The 25,428-nt window shown below is 38.6% G+C and overlaps 2 protein-coding genes and 1 long non-coding RNA gene across 3 annotated transcripts in view; 2 read left to right on the forward strand and 1 right to left on the reverse strand.

The window, feature by feature from the left end:
• Positions 1-3: 3 nt before the first annotated feature.
• LOC139118918 (ragulator complex protein LAMTOR4-like) lies at positions 4-2,334 on the forward strand. Its single transcript, XM_070682486.1, has 4 exons — positions 4-354; positions 847-930; positions 1,337-1,454; positions 1,819-2,334. The coding sequence occupies exons 1-4, from the start codon at positions 352-354 to the stop codon at positions 1,914-1,916; spliced, it is 303 nt and encodes a 100-aa protein (XP_070538587.1). The 5' UTR covers positions 4-351; the 3' UTR covers positions 1,917-2,334.
• Positions 2,335-4,087: 1,753 nt separating this feature from the next.
• LOC139118921 (uncharacterized) lies at positions 4,088-9,702 on the reverse strand. The gene is made up of 3 exons (XR_011548819.1): positions 9,453-9,702; positions 8,222-8,369; positions 4,088-6,457 (listed from the first exon to the last, which is right to left on the reverse strand). It is a non-coding gene; the product is annotated as an uncharacterized lncRNA (long non-coding RNA).
• A 4,602-nt stretch (positions 9,703-14,304) lies between these two features.
• Positions 14,305-25,428, forward strand: part of LOC139118920 (low density lipoprotein receptor adapter protein 1-A-like) — a 58,254-nt gene continuing 47,130 nt past the window's right edge. The window contains exon 1 of the mRNA XM_070682488.1: positions 14,305-15,378. Coding sequence (XP_070538589.1) covers positions 14,718-15,378 — 661 coding nt within the window. The 5' untranslated portion in view covers positions 14,305-14,717. The remainder of the gene's footprint in view (positions 15,379-25,428) is intronic.

The following is a 25,428-nucleotide window of genomic DNA, read 5'->3' on the forward strand; positions in this document are numbered from 1 at the left end:
TCTTCGTTAGCGCATGCGCAAAAATGGCTCGATCAGAAAGAATATTTATGTCCCAGGTCAATAATGATTAAGAACCATTAAGAACAATTTATATCAGAAATTAATTATTTCATCGTAATATTCTTCGATTTACTTACTTTCTTATTCAATACTTTTGTATTTATCAGAGTTTCGGTAACCGTACCAACTGCCAGAGGCGAAGGAGGTGATAAACCGGAAGTTGAGGTAACCCCGGTCACCTGACCTCCACTCAGTCGACATTGAAAACCGAAAAAGGTGGAAGGGAAGTGACATATAAGCTCACGCGGTTGTTACTTTCCTGTCCAGCGGTTGATCCCGTTTCATTTCAAAATGGTAAGCTCTCCTTTCTCTCAAGCTTCGTTTAAAAGTCATGTTGTACTACTTCCCAATTAAGTGTAAGAAAGGATAGTTTTTGAATTTGGTAATACAGTTCTCACTACCTCAAAGTCAGCCTAGGGTCATATTGCAATGGTGTTTGGATATTTCATAGTCGCTAGTCGCTTGTTGTTCGATATACGGCATGGGCCCCTGTAAGCATTACGTTTTGGTTATGGACAAGTCGCCTTGTTCAGGGTTCGTACTTATAAAGAAGAATATACAACATAATTTACATCGAACCTTTTTATCCACCAGAAATAAGATTTACAGAGCAAAGCTGAATATTGTCAGTTATAAGTGGGAATACATATGAGAGAATGTTCTTTGTGTTTTTTGTCGATGTGAACTCTATCCTGGTTATTTATCGAAAGTCTGGTATGCCTGCTGTTTCTACTCTTTCCATTTATATTCTATCATTATTTTGAGTAAATTGTTGTTGTATTCCAGACAAGTCCAGTGACACAAAGCCTTGAGAGGATACCAGACCAACTTGGCTACCTCGTCATCAATGAAGAGGGAGCTGTTATGGCCGTAAGTTTAATTACTTTCATATCAATGTGTATATAATGCAATGACTTCTTTGACATGGTTACATTTTGTTTAGTCTCGCATTGGTTGCGACTGAGAAAGTGACCTTCCTTGTAAGTCTTTGCTTGTTTCTGGGAAAAAGGAAACCGTTTTGTACTCGTCTATTGAGTTCTCTTGTAAATGAATGGTTTCAAATGTTGCACATTCTACCAACCATTGATATTGTGTCAGGCAGTTGATGATTCAGGACTGGCTAGTACCCATAGATTACAAGCACAAGAAAAACGAAAGAGAAAAATAATTGTAGACATTTAGCCTACATAACTGTGTACCAGTGAAGGATGATGAGTCTGTATATGGTGATTTCCCTTTGCTAATAATATTCATTCTTTAATCCTTTCTATTCCAGTCATCTGGGGAGTTGGAGAATGATGAGAAAATGGCTGGTGTTATTATGAATATGGTTCATCTTGCAAGTAAGGTGCAACTGACTCCAGAAAAAAGTGACCCATTCAAACGGTTATCAGGTTTGTGAAGAGCAGATGTATAGATATAAGTTTCGTAAGTGTTGGGTAGGGGGAGGAAGATTGCCCAATCCATTAACATCTTGTTCCCAATGATTCCCATGATCACAAGAATCTCAATGGTCCTGACAGTTAAAGCCATCGGAGATGACAGGGAAGATTTGTTGCAAATTGTCAAATTAAACAAATAGACCTGTATTGAAGATACAGCAAACTCATTTTCTTTCTTGCAGATTCACGACCAAAAAACCTCTTTATGTAGGCTGTACTGTAGTTGTGTATTTCATCCATGCATTAGTGATACCCTTGATGTTTTTGTTTGATAATGAGTGCATTGACTAATTGCCTTGTTTTGTCTCTCTTCCAGTGGTGTATGACACATACATGTATGTTGTTACGATATCAAATCACAAAGTCTACGTTTGCAAGAGGAAGTATCTACCATCAGAACCTTTGAATGTCTAGACCAAACACAAGACATTATCTCCCAAGCTTGTCCATAAGGAACTCTTACATTTACACAACAGATGTTCGTAAAAAGTTAGATGGCTGTTTTCAAAAAAATCTACTATATTCCTAAAGTAGTGGACATTTAAGACCATTTTCATTTTCAATTCAAGGTAGAAAGTTTGCCTCAGCATTGAGAAAGTATGATAGCTTGAGAATCAGGTGTAGCGCCACCTGGTGGCCATAATGTGAAATTATTTTGTATAATATGGAGCATTAGAAATGCTGTGTTGTCCTATTGCTGGGTGCAGTATTTATATGGACAACGATCAAAGATGGTGGTTGTTGCTCTTTTGTTAGAGATAGATTTATGTGTACCAAACCTTTGTAAGGTTTTATGAAGGAAAACGCCCAAGAATACAACATTTTACAACAATTAAGCCTACTTGTCTGGTTTTATAGCATTTTTTTTTGTGAATGAAGCCTTTGGGTTTATACAATACATTATACATAGTATCATACAGCATCTACCAGGACATTTTTCCTGAGGAATCTTATAATACATAAAGTTAACTTTCAAAGAGCATTATCTAGAAAATGATTGTTTTCCTGCAGATAAGGAATTGTGTGTATTGCTTGGCAGTCGTATCCAATGAACAGAAAATTTAGATTTTCAGAACTTGGAAATGCAGTTCTGATATAAGTAGTACACCCACACAAAATGGAATCTTCCAAATATCACCACCAAACTGCAATGCCAATAGTAATCATGCCAACTGTTTTCAAAATAAATTGCAGTGTTAGGAAATTACAGCCAGCCAACAGGTGGTCCTTTCACAAACAAGGTCTCAAGGTCACCCTACTGGCCATTGATAATTAAAGCTGGCATATGATGACCAAGGTAATGCCTTTGTTTAGGAGGCAGAGGGTAAGAGCTGATTTCGTTCTGTGCAAGTCGAAATTGCATGGGGATTTCCATTTTTCCAAACTTGGCACAAACACACACAGCAATATTGTGAAATGTATAAGTGCAGGACTGGCCAGTGACTAAGATGATTTGCAAAACCAATGAATTTTAAATGAAACACTATGACGACTTTACCGTCAGATTAAAACTGATACAATGGACATCTTCAAGTTTATTGTCGAGCAGTGTAGTGGTACATGGAATTACACATGCTCAGTATGTCTAGCTATACCATCAGTGTGCAAAAAAATCTCAATGAGACTGGTGAAGATGACAAGGGGAGGGGAAATGTATGAATGTATCTACTCCTCAAAATTTCCAGTTATTTCCCCTCAGGGACAAACTACCCTGTTTGGAACTCTACTTCCATGTTGAAGGATCTGCACAAAACACTGAGGCCATTTATTGACACATATTGCTACAACCATTTTCAAAGGAGAACAAAGGCAGTGGTTTTGAGGGATGCCCCAGATGCATAGGAAACGTCGTACAAAAATATCCCACTTCTACAGCAAAAGTATCATAATGACATTACCGAAGGGACGTGAATGTGAAGACAGAATTGACACGTTCTTTGCAGTTGAAATGTGTCGGGCATCTTTCCATGCAAAATATTTTCTATCCTTTTTTAAAAGCAAATTAAATATGAGCGTTGTTTTGGCTATCACGTCTCACTTACATGCCTCTCTTACAGTTTTCACTCCAAATATTTTGGTTGAATTGCAAATAAAAATCACATGCTTTTTTCAGGGATAGAAATCTGGTAAAAAGATTTTCATGATGGAACTGTGCATCACTGTTATGTGGTCTATCGATTTTTTCATATGTAATTTTCTGAAAGCTGGATTTCACTATCTTAAAATTCTGCAGTTGTGAACTTGAAAATATTTCGGCCTTTGCTTTAGCATGAAGCACACTGTAATTTCCCACAAGGAGTGGACATCTGTATACTTATATATATATATATATATATATATATATATATATATATATATATATATATATATATATATATATATATATATATATATATATATATATATAACAAGATGATACAGATATGAGGAACTGACGCGGAGACTTGTGTGTTCAGCAAAGTGTGTCATAGGTCATGCTTGGTTGCTGTGATGCACACCAAAGTATGTAGTGTTGCAAATTAAATACCTTCCTATCACATCATACCAATCGACTTTGTCACCAATGGCAACACAAACACAACGAATAGTTATAACAAACGTGTCACTTTAATATGGTAAAAATATACATTTCTTTTCATAAAAAGGGAAATGAAAGATACCAAATACATACTCGAATACCAATTTTGCAGTTCAGCCCTGTTTATAAACAATGAAACATGCTTAGCTACTACTGAATAGACACTGTCTAGTTTAAATATATTAACATGTTATCTGCATAAATCCTGTGAAATGAAATGAGTAACTTGTGAATGATACTGTCACTGTGGACAGTTTTAAGTTAGTACAGTTAGTGAAAAACAGGACTAGAAGCATGTATCCCTTGAACTTTTGCCAAACCCCGATTTACATTTCAGTAATTGAAAATTTTAGGTCAAGTTGAAGTCTTGAGTACAGCATTATTGGGACTTGCTTGCTGAATCTAAACCACAATGTGACAGTTCCCATTGGGATTAAATGCACAAGGCTAAACCAGTTCAACAGTTTATGTTTGTATTTAAATTTTGGACACAGCTGGACCTACAGAAATGTAATTATTGAGTCATTACGTCGGTGACGTTAGTTTATGAATAATTTGCTCCCTGCCCGACAGGCACAGAGACATTCACACAATCTAAAAATTAGAGTGATATCTGTAACAATTTACAGACAGTCCCTTGTGATTGCATGTGTTTCCACTTTGCCCCGTAACATGTCTGTACTTTATGTTTACAGATGAATGTGACAGACACAAACCCATACAATTCTCAAGACTTGCAGCTTCATTTGCCATATAAACATCCACACAGAACAAATTGCTGTTGACAGTAAACATGAGTCTGTGATTTAACTTGTTCACAAAATTTTTTCCTTCTTGGGTGTTAAAACCATGGACGATAAAAGCTGACTCAACATATATTGAGATACCTACTACATTTAATGTTCATTTTATCTGTTAAGTAGAGTTATGATCCCTCATACTATATAAGTAGTTATTATTTTCATAAAAAAGACCCAGAAGAGTAGAAAAATTACTAAAAAATGGCATTAGTTTTCATCAATCGCATTCTTAATTTACATGCAAATCCTGCCAGAACTCAAATCAACGCCTAATTTGCTACTATGGTTACTTAGAATTACTCAGACCGGTATGTTTTATTTACAAATTTTCAACCTGTTTTGCTGGCAAGCTCTAGTTCAACCCAGATCATTCTGCTGACGTAGCTAGGACCTGTAATCATCAGAATGAGGATGACAACATTCACAGGCAACGGAAAATACCATGTTTGCCTGTACAGCAAAGGTGTACATTGTAGAAAGGGTCAATGACCTTTAGAAGTTTGAAGCAAATTTTTGCCATAAAACAAGGCAAGATAAGCAAAAACACTTCCACCTTTGAGGCATTTGTAAAATCCTAAGGATCATAAATGCCACTGAATTCTCTCAACTGAAGTGCAAGAGTACCTAGTAACTTCCACTGTCAACTTTGCCTCGGTGACCAGTGAACATCCCATCTTAATGATCAACTATAGCCATACCTACAGTCGTAATGTACAGGTCCCATTACACCAGTCAAAACAACGGTGTCCAACCATTTTGGTAGCACAAAGGTCAAGGGTCCATAAAATGCTAAAACGTTTTGCTCATGGCAACTTTAAGCACTGCCATGAGTGTATGAATATAGTTAAAATGCAGCCTGGTAGTTGTAGTACTTTAAGATTGTCAGAGACAATACTGATTATTGAAAATTCTAATCTGATTAAAATTTGATGAAGCGATAGGTTGGCCTTTTATGCTATCATATTGTGGTCTTCATTTTCCTGCAGGACTCCCCTCACTACATCTGAACCGGCACCATAGGAAATCTCGTTTTATTAAAGTAAGTACACAACCAATCAGAGAGCGGCTTCCTCAGGGCATCAGGCTGCACACTGTACATCGCCATGTTGTTCGCGTACGTTTGTTATGCTTTCCTCCAGCACTTACGCGCATTCTGATTGGTTTGAGAAAGAACAAGATTTAAAAGGGGATTTTCCAATGGCTCAGGTTCAGATGTAGTGAGGGGAGAATCACAGAAAAACGAAGACCATAATACAATAGCATTAGATTGAGTAAATTTAAGAACTTCTTACCACAAAGAAAATACATTTCTGACTAAAATATTTTCACCACTGATACACTGAAATCTATATTCAATGTTTGTTCAGATAAATATGAAAAGCTTAAACTGCCTGACAGAAATAAGCCGTTGAAGTAAGAGTTACATCTGTAGTGTATTCCCCTTGCCCTAGAATTCTGACCCCGGATTCTATTAATGAGCCATGTTGACTAATGATCTACGGACTTTGATGGAAGTTGTATCAGTTCAAAAGCCATCCTCGGCACTTGGAAGACATCGATTCACTTTCACCACTCCACTGAAGAGAGGAAAAAAAGTCAGGGTGAATTTTCCTGTTTTACTATGCAATCAAGCAATTACATGTAATCTTGAATGATTTATTGGATTAGATTCATGTACATGATCAGCTTGATTCAAAAGGTAACATGCACTTGCCTTCATTTGATTTTATATCAATGAATTTTTATTCATTGATTTACAACTAATATATTTCCTGATTATCATTATTGATTTGTCATTGATGAACAAGCATGTTAAACCAGTCCTTTAGGACAAATTCTCCTGTAAGCATTTCTCTGTGAGGGGACATGTTGACTGCATTTTTAAAATTATTGTACTTGTCTCTGTTGTCAAGATTTAATCATTTACAATGGTGATAAGGACTAGGACTACCCGTGGCAAGTTCAGTGTCATCTAGTTTCATTGCCATTTCCCTGCAGATACACTAGAACATTAAATTTTTCTTGAATTTTTTTACAAAAGACGGATCACAAGAAGCCATTTCGTGAAATGTGGATGATTCCAAAAATGGTGTCGTCATAGTATATTTCAAAACAAAATGGCAAGATTTCTTACTCTACGTGAGAACCTATGAAAAGGAATGCCACCTTTAAAATTGTTTGCAGCTCTAGATTTATGTATCTTTGCTCATCTTAACTGCTTTGTCAGCTATTTACTTGTTAACAAAAAATAAAACAAATTTAGACCATGAAACCATAGCAATATTTTAATTGCAACTCATGAAACAGTCATGACTCCAAGTAATGACCTCTCTGTTGCAAATTGTGAAACATGTCTTTTTGGACACTTTTTGATATATTTGTACCACATCATGATATATCAACACTTTTGCTCAAACTTTCATTAAGGAATCTTTCAACCATTCTCTTTCAAAATCAAGAATAAACATCGGGGATCATCATGCAAATTTTGGTACTAGAGAAACAAATTACCCAAAATTTACCGATATTTGAAATTCAAAATGGCCACCATCCCTATGTTAACTCTATGGAGAAAAATAAAATTTTGGAATTTCGAAAAACTAAGCCGGTGAAAAGTTTTCTTAAACCAAGAGCTTTAAAATAACCCCCATAAGTGGTATATCAGAAAAGAATTGTAATAAATTTGAGAGTCCGAATATGTGTCCCCGAGGCGCATTCTACCTTAACATCATAGACTGGTTGCTGATTAGATGATTTTAGTCATTAATTTGATTTTTACAGGTGCTCCTTTTTTGAGCACTGTTCAGTGAGCTGTCTGGATTTCATACCATGCAAAGATTTGTCATGCCCCGCCCCCCACCCATCAATACCAAAATAAAGCACACAGCCACAGAATATCAGTAGAGGCCATGATGTCTGTGTATGTTAAGGTATATGTGCCTCAAACTCAAAGACTTAAAGTTTTGTGCAAACTTTCCTCAAGGAAACTTTACAGCATTCCCTTTCAAGATCAAAAATAGAAAATTCGGGGTCAGCATGCAAATTTTTGTACTAGAGAAAAAATATGCTGAAATCTACAGCCATTTTTTAAATTGAAAATCGCCATTATCCCTGTGCTAATTCTACCGGGGGGGGGGGGGGATGGGGGGGGGGGAATTACATTTTCAATTTTCACAAAATCAAGATGGAGAAAACTTTGCATATTCCAACAGCATCAAAGAATGCCAGAAAACATGGCATCAGAAAATTATTGTAAAAGTTTGAGTACGAATATCTGTCTCCAAGATACATTCTACCTCAAAGAAAATTGCTGTGCTGTATTCCGTCGAGATGTAACTCACCAGTAAATGCCACAGTGATAGCAATGACAAATGCTCCAACAAGAAAGATTGACAGGAGAACCCACTTGTCATTGGAATCCATACTACTCCATCCCGTCTTGCCAGCAGGCCGATATTCCCTATCGCTGGTGGCCTTGTTGAAGTCGCTCTGGATGTGAATGCATGAAGAAATTATGTGATCGTTATAAATTTCTAGCAATAAGTAGATGTATGTCGTAAAGGATTTTTACAAGGCTTGCGTCATGTTCATACACAGGTGACTGCAGTTCAACACTAATTTATAATTTGAAGTTCTGTATTGCATAAACGATGCGTTCTTCGGGAAACAAATGGCTACATCTGTCCAATATTTCGTTATTTGTTTTACATAGTCCAAGAAATCCATTACCTTGAAGGCAATTTTACAATAACATAAGCAAATTGAAACGTAGCCCTGCGTACAGGTATGTGTGTTCCCGGCATTATACGGCTGTGGTGGAGGCCGTAGAACACACAGACCTTTGAGACCTGTACGCAGGGCTAATTGAAACAATACCTAAATAATTCCTATACCATTTTTAATGCTGTGATAGGATAATATTGGTAACCATTTGAGAATAATATGCCTTGTTTTGTTGACATTTTAACCCGGTCAATCAACCAATCGTGTCGGACCAAAGGCATATTGTAGCCTCCACCATATCAAGGCTGTTTCAAAACACTGTCCTTGTTCATATTGACGACTGTCCTTTTATGGCCGACATTTCGGCGACACATATGCTGCATATTTTGTTTACAATCATTCGTACTCCACAAGTTTGGATTTGCCATTGCACAGCACAATGTATCTCTTCGATGGGGAGAACCGTACGGTACAGTTTAAATATCCATAATGGTTAGATGGGCCATTTGTGCACCCGATTAGCGGTGCACGCGTGTTGTTTACATGTAATTTGATTTGTTAATGGCGGTTGCAATGGCGAAAACTGCATTTGGTGCGCGCGTTAAAGACAAACACAGGCGTGCTGTTTTCTGGGTAGTTTCTATAAGTGTAGTTTATTCTACGTTTCGACGTCGAAACGTAGAATAAACTACACTTATAGAAACTACCCAGAAAACAGCACGCCTGTGAAGACAAACCATGGAGGTAGGAAGACCTACCTCCATGGACAAACGAAGATTCAATAACGTGGAAATAAGCAGAATAAGGTTTACCAACAATCTGTGCTTTTTCTTTCGTGAGAGTACGTACCTCTGGAGTTTGCATTTTGAAGACCTGTCGTATTTGCGGATGAGATTCAGAATTTTCTCCCAAAGCAGACGTGAACGCCCTCAGCACAGTCGTCAGAAAGATCTGGAAACCGTGTACATTTGCATGACAAGCATCAACTCGGGTCACATTGCTGACCTCGAAATGACCCAAATACTGAGCAGGCGTAAAATAGTAAAGAAAATATTATTGGACGAGCTCAAGATGTAGAGCATTCATGAGGATGTAAACGCTTATGGATGATGTTGCTCAGGTTTTCAACTCATATTTACCCGATGTTGAACCGATGTGATGCTCTCCGCATCGTGAACAATCGACGCTTCGTGACTTTCGCACTCGAGTGTTATACAAAGTGAAAAACTGTCACTATTAAGGTCACTCCATAAACATTACTTTAGAGCGACTAAGAAATGTCATCGTCTAAAATTACCCCCATAACTGCAAATACTGCGTTATTTTCCTCCTTTACAAAAAATCCACCAAATCTTATCTTCTGTAAATGACAAAATGTATTCATGAGCGACTTTTAAAACCAAGTTGAAAGTTGTGCCTCAATGTAAAACTAATATCGTCGTCATCTAATGCTTAATCATATATATGCAAAATTGTTCATCGATATGGCGATTCTGAAAACTATACCGTTTATTTTCATATTTTATTATATGCCATGAATTAAATTTAATTAATCTATTCTTTCCTTGACGACTAAAATCATTATACCCATGGAGGTAGTAGGAGCTCTCTCCTACCTCCATGTTATATACCCAACACATTTCGTACCTATGCATTGTATTTGTACTGATCACGATACACTGGTATCGTTCATACGACTCATACCGCTTACATCACTCTTATCACTCTGATGTGTTGCTGCGAAAACGAGCCCTGCCACTCCTTGACGTGTTCTGCTGGGAGTGGGGCCTACCACTCCAATGACCACCTACCCGAGTGGTAGAGGCTACGGATTCGCAGCAATCTGATGTGAAGCGCTCCATTCTCACCGTCACTATGAACGTTTAAAATTCTGAAATATTAATTTCGTTGTCAACTAGCTAGTGCACTGCATGTGGTTTCGGACGGTGTTGAAACCGGCGCCCGAGAAACTTTGACATCCGGGACAAAAATTGCAAAACAACTGAAAAGTGAAATCAGCGAACTTTCTGGCACTTGGCATGAGTCTCCTCATAATCTCTGACACGTTCACAGGTCTAGAGTATATACCTGATGTACTCTCATAAGGACTTTTCGTCACGTTTATGATGATAGGATAGTTTTACACGTATCCTGTCGGCTGAAACACTCTCTGACTTTATCTAATCTTAAAAATTTAAATCGATGTTTTGCTCGACCTTGGCGGAAACAAGACTACAACCTTTCAAGCTGGGGTCATTTGTGTTACAATGCTTTGCCAGTGCTAAGGCACAAAGTCTTTCGTGGATCAGCGAGACTATCGATAAAATCAAACGAACAGTCAACATCTGCATTACTGTAAATCGCAGGTGATTACGGTAACACTCCGCGATAGCTTTATCTTGTCTGGGACGCGTAATTAAGCAAAGTTCGTTCACCCCTGCTTTGTTTTCGTGACCTCGGATGCCCAGCCAACCTGGCAGGTAAGTGACTAAGGCGCCTTTGGCAGGTAAATCACGACGCATACATACTCAAGCCGTGAACATTTCTACAACTTTGAACTCTGCATGCACCTTTCACGGTCATCTTAGGGCCAGCTCAGTACCCTTCTGAACGAAGACAAGAAATGGAGAGAGAGAGAGAGAGAGAGAGAGAGAGAGAGAGAGAGAGAGAGAGAGAGAGGGGGGGGGGGGGGAGGTGTCCACAATTTACTTATTCGTTATCATGATGAAGAATCCTCCCAGCTCTTGTATAGGAAATTACAAAGCTATTTATTATCCAACGTGCGCTAAACGAGCATGAGTTTGTCGAACACAGAGTATGCGATTCTTGATCATATCCTTTATCATAAAAAATGTTCATAATAATAAATATTGGTCGATCTGGAAGTGGGTACAGTAAACTGCTATACATGATCGTCATTCTGTTTTACTTCTATTTGTTTAAATCGCCCGCATGCGCATTTCGTTCCTTCTATCCATTGCACATGTGTTCGTCTCTGTTTATTTCCATAAACACTGACAAGATAAACACTCAACAAGGAAGCCACTGTCTGTTTAAAACTTTATTTTATTTGTCGCATTTTATTTTTTCCATAAGTTTGTTCACTTTTGACCTCCCCAGCTTGTGATCATGGCCGTTAGAGTATCAATGACGTGATCTTTAGCTCATCACAAAGTGAGTCGTCATCACGTGACATTCGGACCATGGGTGTGGCGCATTCACAAGACTGATCCACCCAAACCATTTAAGAGAGAAAGGTGTGCAGCCGTTCAATGAACACTAGGACTAATAAATCTTACAAATATCGGAAACAGTTCGCTTTCAACTGTACGTTCCTGTTGTTAAGTCAATATCTGATTCATACCCGATGGTTATGTTGAAATTATTACGCCCTTTCAGTTAATAGTGACTACGCCTTTCACTGAAGGGTGTCGTATCCGTGTCCTTATACGTGACCTGCCAAATATGTGAGATCACAGTTCATTCGAAAGCCCTTTCCCATGATAATTTCAAGTTGCCGGGCGGGGTTCTTCTACGATCACATGAACTCAAGGATTAAATCTGTAAATCTCGCTCTGTTGATAAAAGTGGGTGTGCAGCGTAAATTATGAAAGCCAAGAGACACGCTAAGTTGTTCTATTCACGAAAAACTCAGTGAGTGAACGTATGCTATTGCTGCATGACGTAAGAGCAAGCATGCAGGTAGTTATGGACACTGTGACGTCGTCTTTTCCGAAGAAATTAGCCGCTGCACGTGAAAAGAACAACCGAAATGTCGCCGGAAACTTTTTTTATTGTGCCAAATGATATGAAACTAGATGCCTGCTAAGTTTGTCAAAGGAATCATCAATATGTAAAATGAATCTGAACAACATGAGCTTGATTTTGATTGATAGATGTCGGAGAAATGCAATATTCGAAAAGCGCATTGTGAAGCAATGATTTTCTTTCATCAATTGCACCTGTAGAGTGTAAAGCTGAGGAGAGAATTACCTACAAACCATTCTTTGCTGTGCGCATTTCACTTTGAAATGTGCATTTCACTTTTCAAATGGATGCTTTCTTGGTTTCGGAAGTCCATTAAGCGTTGGGACGTGTTTTCTTGAGTGAGGCAAATTTTCCTTTTGTTTGATATCGGGTAAAGTTACATGAATATGAAATCTCTGCGATCAATTGCAATAAATATTCTCCTCATATCGATCGGAGCAATGCGCTGGGACAAAGAACGGGGGCCGGGACTTGGTTTCGAGAGCGAATCGGGAAGAGAGCCAGGTTTTCGCCTTCTGACAAATCGCATGATTTTTACAGTGTTCAGAGTTTATCATAAATTATCACCCCAGGTGAGAACAAAATTAAGAAATTTGAGTTCTTTCCAAGGCGTCCGTCAATCACTTTCATATTTAAAACAGTTACAGTAGCAGTAAATGCTCTTTTCGACTTTGTCTATTGAGAATCCTGTGTGATGTTTGCTGTTTATGTTGTTATCTATACCGACGGAACGAGAAATTTCTAAATTTCACTGACAAGTTTTAGGAGCACTTCAGCATTGCATCACTATCGTTTCCTGCGCTCCTATAGGGTTTGTCGCATTCATTCAGTTTGATGACCGTGGCAAAATACAAAATTATATCATCAGTTCACTTGTGTTCCATTTGAGTGAAAAATTGGAGATGTAATATCTAAAATTGGAGATATAATATCTTGACTTAAGTCAATCAATCGTCATCTTCATTGTCGTTGTAACAAGAACTTTTTTTCAGTGTTTCTTTCAAGATAAGACAAGTAACTATGGCAACCACAGGATCTCTGTTTTATTATCAAAATATAACAGGTGTGTTCGTAGAACTTTAGAAACTGTGGCCTTGGATTAAAAAATGGCATTGTTGGATAGAAGCAAATATCTGTAAAGGCAATCCGGTAATCTCTCGGACATCACATGACGTCACGAGGGGCGCTGTATCGGAAGGTGCGCCAACAATTGCAACCTCTATATGTCAATAGGTCTGTCGTATTCAGTGTAAGCGATCCAGTCGAAATCACAACAATGGCCCAAGGCGGTGTAGTGCATTAAGCTGTGCTGAACACCGAGAAAGAAAATATTTACTGTCTTTTTCTGACTCATAGTCACACAGTGTTGAAATATGACCCTTTAATGTGACGTGACGAGACTCTCTCTCGCTGTTTACGGAATATAAACACAGATCACAGTCCCTCGCTTATGTACACTCGTCTATGGGGCGAATAGTCCCAGAGCTGAATAGCCCACGAGGGACTGTGCACAGATCGACATTAGCTGGCACCGCCAACAACTGTTACGTTTATTATTACCAAAGAGAAATAAGCATTCTATTCCCAATAAGTTACTCAATAATTCGGTCATTTCCCTGTACTTCTTGTGTATTTTGTACTTGTTTTGTTGGAGATAATCGTCTTGCTATTACGGAAGCAGTTTTTTAGTATTATTAAACCTATCGTGATAAAGCTTTCACCGAAGACGAGTTACAATAATGAGTTGAAAGTTTTCTATGTAAAGAAGCAGGTATTTCATTCAATGACTGAAGCGGGCAGTCAAAACCCGTCATTGATTGTTAAAGAGAATGAAAATACTTGACTGGTGAAAAGAACGCAACAAGGGCTATATTGTCGTATGTGTATTGTCGTACCTGCATTTATCGCAGCAATGTTATGAGTGACGGACGTAATTCGGAGTTGATCGCCCTCTACCGTCCAGCTGCCTGGACCAAGCATGTTATCGTTAATCCCTAATTCCCCCTGTCGTCAGCCTCGAACGGATTTATTTGTTTCACGACGTTTGCTACTTCTCAAACAGAGTGATTGCCGACGATACTTGCAATTTCCGATGAATATCGGAAAACGGACTCAGTCCACCCCCGCAGCAATAGTGGTGCAGTCCGCGTCATCCCCCATTTGCGAAATCGCGCAGTTATTGCAGCAGTACGCTGTACCGCGGACCGTGACAGTACCGAAGATAAACTGAATAGTCGAATACCTGAGTTGGCTGGAAGTGATCTACTACACTGTGACAGACTGTGAGCATCGTAAGCCAAACAGTTGTATCAACGTTTTGGAAAATTGTCCCACGCAGCTGAAAATATGTCCTCGCCACCAAAATCCCCGTCGTCACCCAAAGGGTCGCGGTCGCCCAAAGTCGGAAAGCTGATCGACACTATACGAAACTCGCCGGCGTTCATTCGGAAACACATGCATGGGCACAAAGACAGCTCCCGTAAGCAGGATGCTTCGCCGGTGTTCTACGCGCAATACCTCGGCAAGGAAGAGGTGTCTACCCTGAGGTTCCGTCACTGCAACGACGTGGTCGACCATCTCATCGAGTCGGCGAAAAGGGACGCTGGTAAAAAATTAAAGAAGTGTACTTTACATGTTCGCAAGTTGAGCATCGATATAGACTTGTCGCACTCCAAAGACTCCGCTCAGATCCCGCTACACAATATCGCGTACTGCGCGGCTGACATGAAGTACCCGAAAGTGTTCACCTTTATTGCAAAGGACAGCGGACAGAACGGACAACTAGTATGTTATGCCTTCCTGTGCAACAAGCAAGAGAAAGCACGGGCCATGACCCTGTGTCTCAGCAAAGCTTTCGAGACCGCCTTCCTGGAATGGCAGCAGTCGAAACAGAAGTTGTCGAAACTTTCACAGTCACAGGCTCAGCAGAGCCGCTCTACAAGAGTCCCGGATCGGGTTCAGGCTTCTGCCGGCAGGGAGGGGGCTGGCCACGATACAGACACAACAGGTAGGTCGCGATCCATAAACCAACGAAGCGCAAGCTCTATCCGTGATAACACATTGTACAATTATTCTTCTTGAGCAGTTCAATGAATGGTCTTTATGTTCTGTTTTGGCATAGAAAGACCAGACCTGAATAGGGGAATTAAAACCAAATTTCCATTAATTACCTCGAGCTTGTCCAAAGATCGATTTGTTCCAACCATGGAGGTTCCAACCGACTTAGTGCAATGCAAACATGTTGCAATGCGCGCCGTCCAGCATTATTCCTTGACAGTCAACGTTACGTGACTCAGGCGTATCTATGAAAAGTTCGCTTTTTATTTATTCATTCAGCAATTTTATGTATCCGTCTATAAATACACTCAATTTTTCAAGGCGCTTTGCGTTTTGCACGGTTACACCAGTGCCACGAGGGATTGAGTAACCGTGCGCTGAGCTAAAAGCTGTCGACTCCGTTGTTCCGCGTTCAAAGGTCATTATCCGCTTGTAGTCTCAACAGAAGTGTTGTTCTCGACTTGAAAAAATGTGAGTCGACGGCGATCTTTGTGTTTTGTGTGTAAATTACTATTATCTGTCTATCGTGACGTAATCTACTGAATGGAATGCACACAGAGTGACGACAACTACAGTAACTGTTCACTGAGAAGTGAAAATTAAAACCATGATGACCCTATACTCCTTGAACTGTCAATGAATCATGTTTCTGTTGATTTGAGGGGAAAACATGGATCTGGGGTTTTCCCCTCTCTTTAACAAACACTCAATAATCGCGAGGATTTGTGACTTTTTAAATTCAAATTGTTGATTTTTATGAATCCATACCGAATCGCGATGCCATTCTGCATCATATACTGTCATCCGTACACTATTGCATAAGGGACTAACTGTTTCTCGCATGGCTGATCTACTGTCCTCTAGAAATAAGTGATCATAAGATAAACTCATCCTTTATTCTCGACGGCGCACGCCAACCATTCTAGTCGCTAGGCAACATAAACAGATATAGCACAAGATGCGAATGGCGATATAATGACTGAGACGATGCAGACAAGATACGTGCAGAGCGCCTGAGGTCACTGATCCAGGGGTCACCATGTCAATCACCCTCTTCCTCGCTGAGCGGGAAGCCAGAAATAAACGACACACAGCGCAAGGTTTGTTGCAATAAACTTTGAGCAATAGAAATCATAATAACTCTTATAGTGTAACGACTATAGGAAGCAGCTGCCCCCATATTTTTTGTCGCCGATATTTACTCGTAGCAGTTAGATCCTGTCGATGTCATATTGGTCATCGTGTCGAATTCTCGTGAAAATATACCGTGCCACTTGAATTTATTTAGTTTTCCACCAATAGTTTTACAACGTCCGTATTCTCTGGACCTATGCAAGTTAAAATTTACACTCACTTTTTTTTTCACACAAGTCAAGTTCTGTTGAGGAACACCGGTACCGGTCGGAGGAGAAAATTTTACTTGAGCGGACGTGAAGAGCGCATGCGCGGTCGCAACTCCTGCGACCAAGTTTTCGCTCAATTTGTACATACTGCGAAGAAGTCAACAAATACATGTAAAACATGCCGTCGACTTTCTTTCAATGTTAGCTATTCTGAATAATATGCAGTAATTTCAATTACACTAAGGGGTTTACTTTCCGTTTAATTATGGCCGTGGAATTAATATTCCAATTTCAATTTATTGCCCACACAGAATGCATCACACTTGACAGCTCTGGGCAGTAGCAACAATATAAATTGTGTTCTATTATTCGCTATATCTTATATATCAAATGTTTGACAAGTCACAGCTTTGAACTTCGCAGACGTTTACGTCAAGGAGTTTACAGACGCGACAGAAGCGCGATGAGAATGCTTGGGCACTTATTCGCTTGATTCGCCTGGCCAGCAATTTCGAGAATTTCCAGTTCATTAATCCGTCCATGCACGGTACATTTAGTTTGCGAACACTCTCAATTAAATGTGCTGGCTGAACGAAGGTATACATGTAACAGTTGATGAGGCGGTAGCTGTTTTTATCCCTGCTTACTGCCGATAACATCGAATGGAAGCGTAATATTTGACTTTTGTTTTGAATTCTACGCATCAACAAGGCGTTTGTTTTGTCGCACATTTGGTATAGTCGGTTGAACAACAAGAACAAGCGGCTAGTTTTCCAAATGCCATTTTCCTGTGAGATGGTTCCGTGGAGGTGCTTATGACCCGGATCCCAAATGTTGAATGACCAGCAGCCGTAACTTTTTGTGATTTTTCAACAACTTTTGTCTTTATGTCACTCCTAAATGCATATTGAGATACACAGTATTCAGCTTGTAAACTCTGCCTGTACATGACTTAGATTGTGATGCATTGTTATTGCTGACAAATGAATTCAGGCCCCGATCAGAAATTCAAGTATACACAATAACAATGCATTTTACACGTATTGACTGTGTTGATAAGCTAAATAGTAAGTGTTTCTACATGCTTTGGGGAGTAGAACAAGCAACCGTAGTTGACATGAAAAACAAAAATCGTGAAAAAATCATCAACAGTTCAGCTACATGCCCTTTTATCATTTCAGCTACATCCCACTGTGCCCAATGCTGGTTCCTAATGCTCGCTATATATTGCTATGATACAAAGCCTTCAAATAGCTCACAATCATGCCAGTCATTTCTCGCAGTATCCCGGAGTTTGCTTAGTTTCGCGTCACTGCTCTCCCCTTGGGAAAATCATCAAGCTGCACTTGAGCGTATAGACAATTAGACAAATTGATTAGGTCAAAGGTTAAGAAGGGAGGGTTCCTAAATTGACATTTTACGTCATCGGCTGATGAATATATTACAATGTTCTGTTCTTTGGAAAGGTCAATAATCCCGGCTGACATGTCACAGTTTTCCCATGTCCGTGAAATGACACGTGACCAGGGAAATTGTTGCCGGGGAAATTGTTTCTCGGAATCGCCGCTTCTAAATTTATTCAAATTTGGATTTTTTGTTTTCCGAAATGCCACGGAGACAGGCGCAAGCAGTTCGGTATTTCTATCTGTGTGGCGGTTGTGCTAGCTCTTATGGTTACAATCGTTGGAAATATTTTATATTAAATGTTCCATCCTTATGCTGACAAGGCCTTCTCGATGTCGTTGAAGTATTTTGAAAACTATCTGATTCGCATAAAGCTAATATCCTTCTCCCGCCGCTGCTGCAATTTTGCCAAACTGTAATTTTGCCAAAGTATATATTATCCAATAAGCGTTAATTTGTTTTGTTTCTTCGAAGATATCAAGTGAAACAACGATAGCAAGAGTAGCTAAATGACGCACACTCACTGTTGTTATATAGCTATACCAAGAATTGGTCGAAAAATTGACAATCAACTCAGAGCGTCATAATTCTGACCTAAATCAAGTGATCGACAGCCAAACAGCGACCGTACTAGGTAAAATTTGTTGTACAGGTACCCGTACAAAACAAAAAAAGCTACAGAAATTGTTCCATACAAACGAATTATCGGTAGAAACACTATGGCGGCAGCTGAAGTTTACTTTAATTTTAGCTCAAAGTAGTGAGAGTAACTACCAGGGTCACTTCGAGTCCGTCTATGGTCTGAGCTCTGTCTATTACCGACTCTGACACAGCACCGTGTTAATAGAGTCAGTTGTATGTTCCCTATATGATGTCTGTCTGTGTCTGTATGTATGTATGTATGTATGTATGTATGTATGTATGTATGTATGTATGTATGTATGTATGTATGTATGTATGTATGTATGTATGTATGTATGTATGTATGTATGTATGTATGTATGTATGTGTGTGTGTGTATGTATGTATGTATGTATGTATGTATGTATGTATGTATGTATGTATGTATGTATGTATGTATGTATGTATGTATGTATGTATGTGTGTATCTATCTATCTATGTATCTATGTCTATCTATCTATCTATCTATCTATCTATCTATCTATCTATCTATCTATCTATCTATCTATCTATCTATCTATCTATCTATCTATCTATCCCATCATCGCGTGCATCCCTACATTGTTTAGTGTAAAAATGAAACGTTGATGGAAGATTTTATGTCGAGCAAATTAACATCATAGTCAAAAGTGTATGTAAATATACGCATACCAGTACAAATGACAAATTCATTCATGAATTTTGTTTAATTAGGTCATACTGTGTGTCACTCATCTAGACCTACTTTATGAAAAATTGACCATCTGCTAGTAAAGCCAGTATTTTAGTATCGGCATACGTAACAAGTGAAATAGGTAATGGTAGTATTTATCATGATGCCTTTTTGTGATAAATGAACGTGAACAATTTCAGATACTGCACCCCGGCCATCTTATCGATTTTCTTCATCCACATGCGCACAGGTGCTTGCAGCGTTGCTTGGATTGTCGATCGAAGACCCGGTATCGAAGTGTGAGGCCGAAGTCCGAACATCAGTAGTAGTGTACACAACTACTGTACCGAGGTTCGGCCTTCGACTTGACACTTCGATCCCGGGCCTGTCGAATGTCCAAACAACGCTGCAAGCGCCTGTGCGCATGTGCAGTGCATGTGTCGTATATGTTGCGTACTTTGTTCTACAGTACATTCATTTTCTATTTGCAAATGTAAGAAATAACGGTACCTTAACCTTTGTCTGATGTTGATTTTTGGCGCTTTTAACTTCATTTTTTGTTTCTCCCATAGCCATATGTATATATGGCAATGGAAGCTATTCTTATAGGCTAGGAAAATGTCTGTATGTATGTATGTCTGTATGTCTGTATGTCTGTATGTCTGTCCGTCAACATCAAAAACTCCAAAACCGCTGCACATTTCATCTTGATATTTGGTGTGTACATGAATGATGGGCTGTAGATGAGATTTTGTTCAATGAAGTTGTCATTGCCAAAAATATGCAAATTAGTGCCAAAAAGGCGTTTTTGGTAAAAAATCTCCTTCTTCATAACCGCTGGTCAGACAGCTTTGATATTTGGTATACAGGTCCCTAGCGATAACCCAACTTGGATTTGTTCAAATTGTGATGAAATATGCAAATCTGTATTTTTAAGGAATTTTTTTGTCATTTTTGGTCAAAATTTATTTCACCAAAACCGCTTGTCTGACAGCTTTGATATTTGGTATACAGGTCCCTAGGGATAGCCCAACTTTGATTTGTTCAAATTGTGATGAAATAAGCAAATCTGTATTTTTAAGGAATTTTTTTGTCATTTTTGGTCAAAAATTTATTTCATCAAAACCGCTCGTCTGACAGCTTTGATATTTAGTATACAGGTCCCTAGGGATAGCCCAACTTGGATTTGTTCAAATTGTAATGAAATAAGCCAATCTGTATTTTTAAGGAATTTTTTTGTCATTTTTGGTCAAAAATTTATTTCATCAAAACCGCTCGTCTGACAGCTTTGATATTTGGTATACAGGTCCCTAGGGATAGCCCAACTTGGATTTGTTCAATTATGATGAAATAAGCAAATCTGTATTTTTAAGGAATTTTTTTGTCATTTTTGGTCAAAAATTTATTTCATCAAACCGCTCGTCTGACAGCTTTGATATTTGGTATACAGGTTCCTACAGATAAACTAAATATGATATACAGAATATATGATGAAATCTGCAATTTTGTATTTTTGGTGCAATTTTTGCCATTTTTGGTCAAAAAATGTGTTTCTCAAAAACTACTTGTCTGATGCCTTTGATATTTGGTATACAGGTTCCTGGGGGTTCTCTTAGTGTGATATAGTGAATTTGATGAAATCTTCAATTTTTGTATTTTTGGGTCAGTTTTTGCCGTTTTTGGTCAAAATATTTGTTTCTCAAAAGTTCTCATGTGATAGCTTTGATATTTGGTATACATTTTTATACATAATTATGATGAAATCATCAATTTTGTATTTTTGCAGCTAATTTTGCCATTTTAGGTCAGGCCATCCTGAAATGAGCTATCAAAGATCTCAACCTTCTTCATCAATACATATGTCACAAAACTTTGCTCTCTTCATAACACAGCAGAGCTCTGTCGACCATTGGGTCGTTTGTTAGCTCCCATAGCCATATGTATATATGTTTACAAGTTTACATTTTATTGAAAATCTCAATAGCCACTGAGCAGATTAGATGAAAAATTAGCATGTAAGTACTTTGGGCTGACCTGAAATGATTGTGCACATCTTGGGTCAGTATCTTGGACTTGCTATTTTTCATGAATTTTTTTGTAATTTTCTCCCATTTTTGGTCAAAAAATCTTCTTCTCTGAAACCACAAGTCTGATTGATTTGAAACTTGGTATGGAAGTGCATAGGAGTGACCTTTCTCAAATCTGGGCAAATCGTGGTGAAATTTGCATATTTGCATTTTTGGCTATTTTTTTTCATTTTTGATCAAAAAATTTTTTAACTCTGAAACCACACGTCCGATTGAGTTGAAACTTAGTGTAGAGGTTTTTACGGGTGACGTCAGTAAGATTTGATCAAATTCTGGTGAAATTTGTATAATTTTATTTTATTGGGGGAATTGTTTCTATTTGTGATAAAAAAATCTTTTAGCTTGATTTTAGCTGTTTTGATAACTATATGGGAGCGACCAGTGACATTGTCACTATTTTTTGTTTGTCCCGTCTGCGAGATTTAACCCATGTACTGTATTTCATAAAGTAGCGTAATTATTCTTAACATCGGACGTCAGCTGCTCCTGATTGCAGCCCGTACTAGCCGCTAGAAAAAAACCTCAATGTTCGTTGTTACAAGTGTGAGTTTAGTAGAGCAATGGTTAACATGACTGCATCATTCGATGACTGGACTTCTGGGGTGAAAACAAGAAAGCACCCCAATGCAAATGATACAGCGTCTTATTTTTGTGTGTTTTAAAGGTAGAATGTGCATTCGGGACAGATATTCGGACTGTCGAACTCTTACAATATTCTTTTGGTCTACCACTTGTGAGGGATCATTTAAAAGGTATACAGTCACCTGTAATCTAAATATGCGCATATATGGTCAAAGGGGTTTTCCTTGATATTCAAAATGCCCATGTGAGGGCACTGTTTTTAAAAAGCGACCACCCTCTTAAAATCTGTGATTGGTTAGATTTTCTCTTTTTATGGTAACTGTGACAAAATTGGAACAGGTGACAGTATACCTTTAAAGCTTATGATGTGAATACAGTTTTCAGCGGCGTAGTTTTGCGAAAATCGGGAATTGTATTTTCCCTCATAGAGATTACACAAGGGTGACGGCCATTTTGAATTCCAAATACTGGTAAATGATGGGTAATTTCTTTCTCTAGTACCAAATTTTGCACGGTGACCCAAGATTTTTATTCCTTATTTTGAAAGAGAATGGTTGAAAGTTTGCTTGAGGAAAATTTTAGCGAAAGGTTAAGTCTTTCATTTTCATCATCATCATCATCACCACCATCACCATCATTATCATCATCAATGGATCCTCACGATTACAGCGTAGTTGTCATTTGTCGTATCATGACCAAAACCTTCCAGTTCTTCATGTCATGACAGTAAATACAATATTCTCCCGATGTCAAAGTTCAGAGAGAGAGAGAGAGAGAGAGAGAGAGAGAAGAGAGAGAGAGAGAGAGATATTATTGACAAGAAAGTATTAGCCAAAGAATCCCAGTGACACCTGCAAACTCGTGTATTTATTTATGATTAATACGCTCAGAACGACCTTCTAGGTGACCTTTGACCTGATTTACATGTAGCCCAACCTACATACCACTATCTCCAATAGTCAGAGTAACACACTTGCCTTTAATGTTACAGATGCTTTCCGCATTATGAACCTAGTCCGACTCGGTCCGTGTAATTGTGGATGAGGCGTAAATTAACCAAATTTTGCCTAAAACCAGAAGAAAAGTCCTTCATTGTAAGTCAGGGATGGGTTTTATTTCTTGCTATAGGGGTATTCCATCATCTCATTGTGCGCGAATATACTTATAATTATTGTGCAGAAAATAGTTTCCTGTGTACTATAAAATGTCCTGTAAATGGTATGATATGTGCTGATTATAATAAAATGCGATTGCGCGTGCGTTCAAATTACTAATCCTTTGTCGATTATAGGCAAATAAAAAATGTGTGATGATTATAATAAAATATGTGCTGATTATAATAAAATGCGATTGCGCGTGCGTTCAAATTACTAATCCTTTGTCGATTATAGGCAAATAAAAAACACTTTTACAATTCTTCCAGGTAATTTATGTAGTCTCTGATTTTGTTTTTAAGCTGCTGAGGGAGGTAACTGATCCCTTGTTAGAGCTGATTAATGCTGTGAGCGCGTCTGTGCCACAGTGCTAATGGGAACATTCTATTACAAAGACTATCGTATTCGTCGTTTTCGACTCAAATTGGATTCCGACGGTCGACAAAATGCCGAAGGTGTTGCAAAAATGGCCTAGATGTGTCCGAAACCACTCGCGATTATCCTTTTAGGTCGATGTTAGACACTGAAGTTCTCATCTCATTAGGGCTGATTTCCTAACAGCATTTCTCATTGGCAGAGATACTGAATGTTGTTTGCCGGAACGGTCACCGTGCTAAAATTTATGCCACGCATTTGCACCGGTTGTAAAAAGGCACTGCTCAGGGTCTATCTACAAAACATTACTTGGATGGAAGAGTTGACAAGAATACATAGGAACATATACTATAGACGATTTTAGATTCATAGTCGAAAAAAGTGATATTTCTTATTTTAATCCCTCATTTTTGTTGCCGAGTATCATTCTTGTTCGAGCAAACAGATATGTGCAACACAGTGTACACCCATGTGTTGCAAAGCGGCAATAACCGTGTTACCAGGTAATTACGCAAAGCTGTTCCTGTGACTTTTCCTCCGCTAGCAGCTGATGGCTTGAGATTGCGAACACAGAGTTAATTCATTCCATCAACTATTTAGACGACTGATGTAAAATAAAGCTTGCAAGAGTATTAATACGTCATAGCAAACAAACTAGTCAGGCGGCCTTGTCAGCCGGAATGAAATGCAGAGAAATGCGTTGAGTTGTAATGACATTGTCAGTGATATCACTAGCCTTGACACGATCAATACAAGAGTGATAATAGAGGTGAAATCGAGTTTTAACTGTAATTGTGAACTCGAAAGCGTTACGAGAATAAAGCAACAGTTCGGCAATTAATCGAGTAGATTAGGTCGGGCTGGTCTCGGTTACCCAGACTGCTCTGCGGGTTCTCTCAGGCCGCGCCCCGCAGAGCAGTCTTGGTTACCGAGACTAGGTCGGCCACAGAAATGACACTGATGCATGATGGTAGGTCTATCGGCAAATGTCAATTTATGGTTATGTCAGCCTTTTTCAGTTTAAAATTAGGCACAGAGCCTGACGACGATGTATATTCATGTCGATTGTGTAAGTCATAAAATTGCAGTTATTACAATTGTATTAGGTCGATGATGGCTACAAAACGCATCAGCGTTTTACTTAATGAAAACATGATACTTTCGTAACAACATGAAAGAAAACATTCATTCATATAATTAATTGCAGGAAGTAGGGATTAAATCCAATAATATGTTAATTCCTATATTATTTTGTCATGCTTATAAAGTGTTATCGTCCTTGTCAGAAGATCACTTCAGTCATTAACACCGTTGCTCACGCGAGCCAGCGCTGTCCCCTCTATGTCTTGTCAGTGTACAGAATTCACAAAATTACCTTGGAATGACTCCACCAGGAGTTGTCTTACTGCCCAGCTGTAACTTACGTGTTAAAGATGAAACTGCTTGACAATTCAGGACAGTTTGGATTTGAGAAAAAAGTAGTAATCGGTAACAGCTCAGTAGAAAGCAAGTGTGTAGTTTACGCGCTGCATGCTATACACAGCTGTGATATAAATAACATACATACATACATACATACATATATACATACATACATACATACATACATACATACATACGAGTATAGAGGCATTTATTTACGCGTATTACCAGTATGGTTGTGCCCTTAATTAATGACTATTTTGAACAAGTGAATTTACACATTTATCACAAATACCTCG

Source organism: Ptychodera flava, chromosome 19 (assembly GCF_041260155.1).
Source record: "Ptychodera flava strain L36383 chromosome 19, AS_Pfla_20210202, whole genome shotgun sequence".
In the NCBI taxonomy this organism is placed as follows: domain Eukaryota; kingdom Metazoa; phylum Hemichordata; class Enteropneusta; family Ptychoderidae; genus Ptychodera; species Ptychodera flava.

Excerpts from the sequence above, each read along its gene's own strand:
- LOC139118918 (XM_070682486.1), top strand. Across the intron at positions 931-1,336 it reads AAGAGGGAGCTGTTATGGCC|TCATCTGGGGAGTTGGAGAA; the intron begins GTAAGTTTAATT and ends TTTCTATTCCAG. Across the intron at positions 1,455-1,818 it reads CCCATTCAAACGGTTATCAG|TGGTGTATGACACATACATG; the intron begins GTTTGTGAAGAG and ends TCTCTCTTCCAG.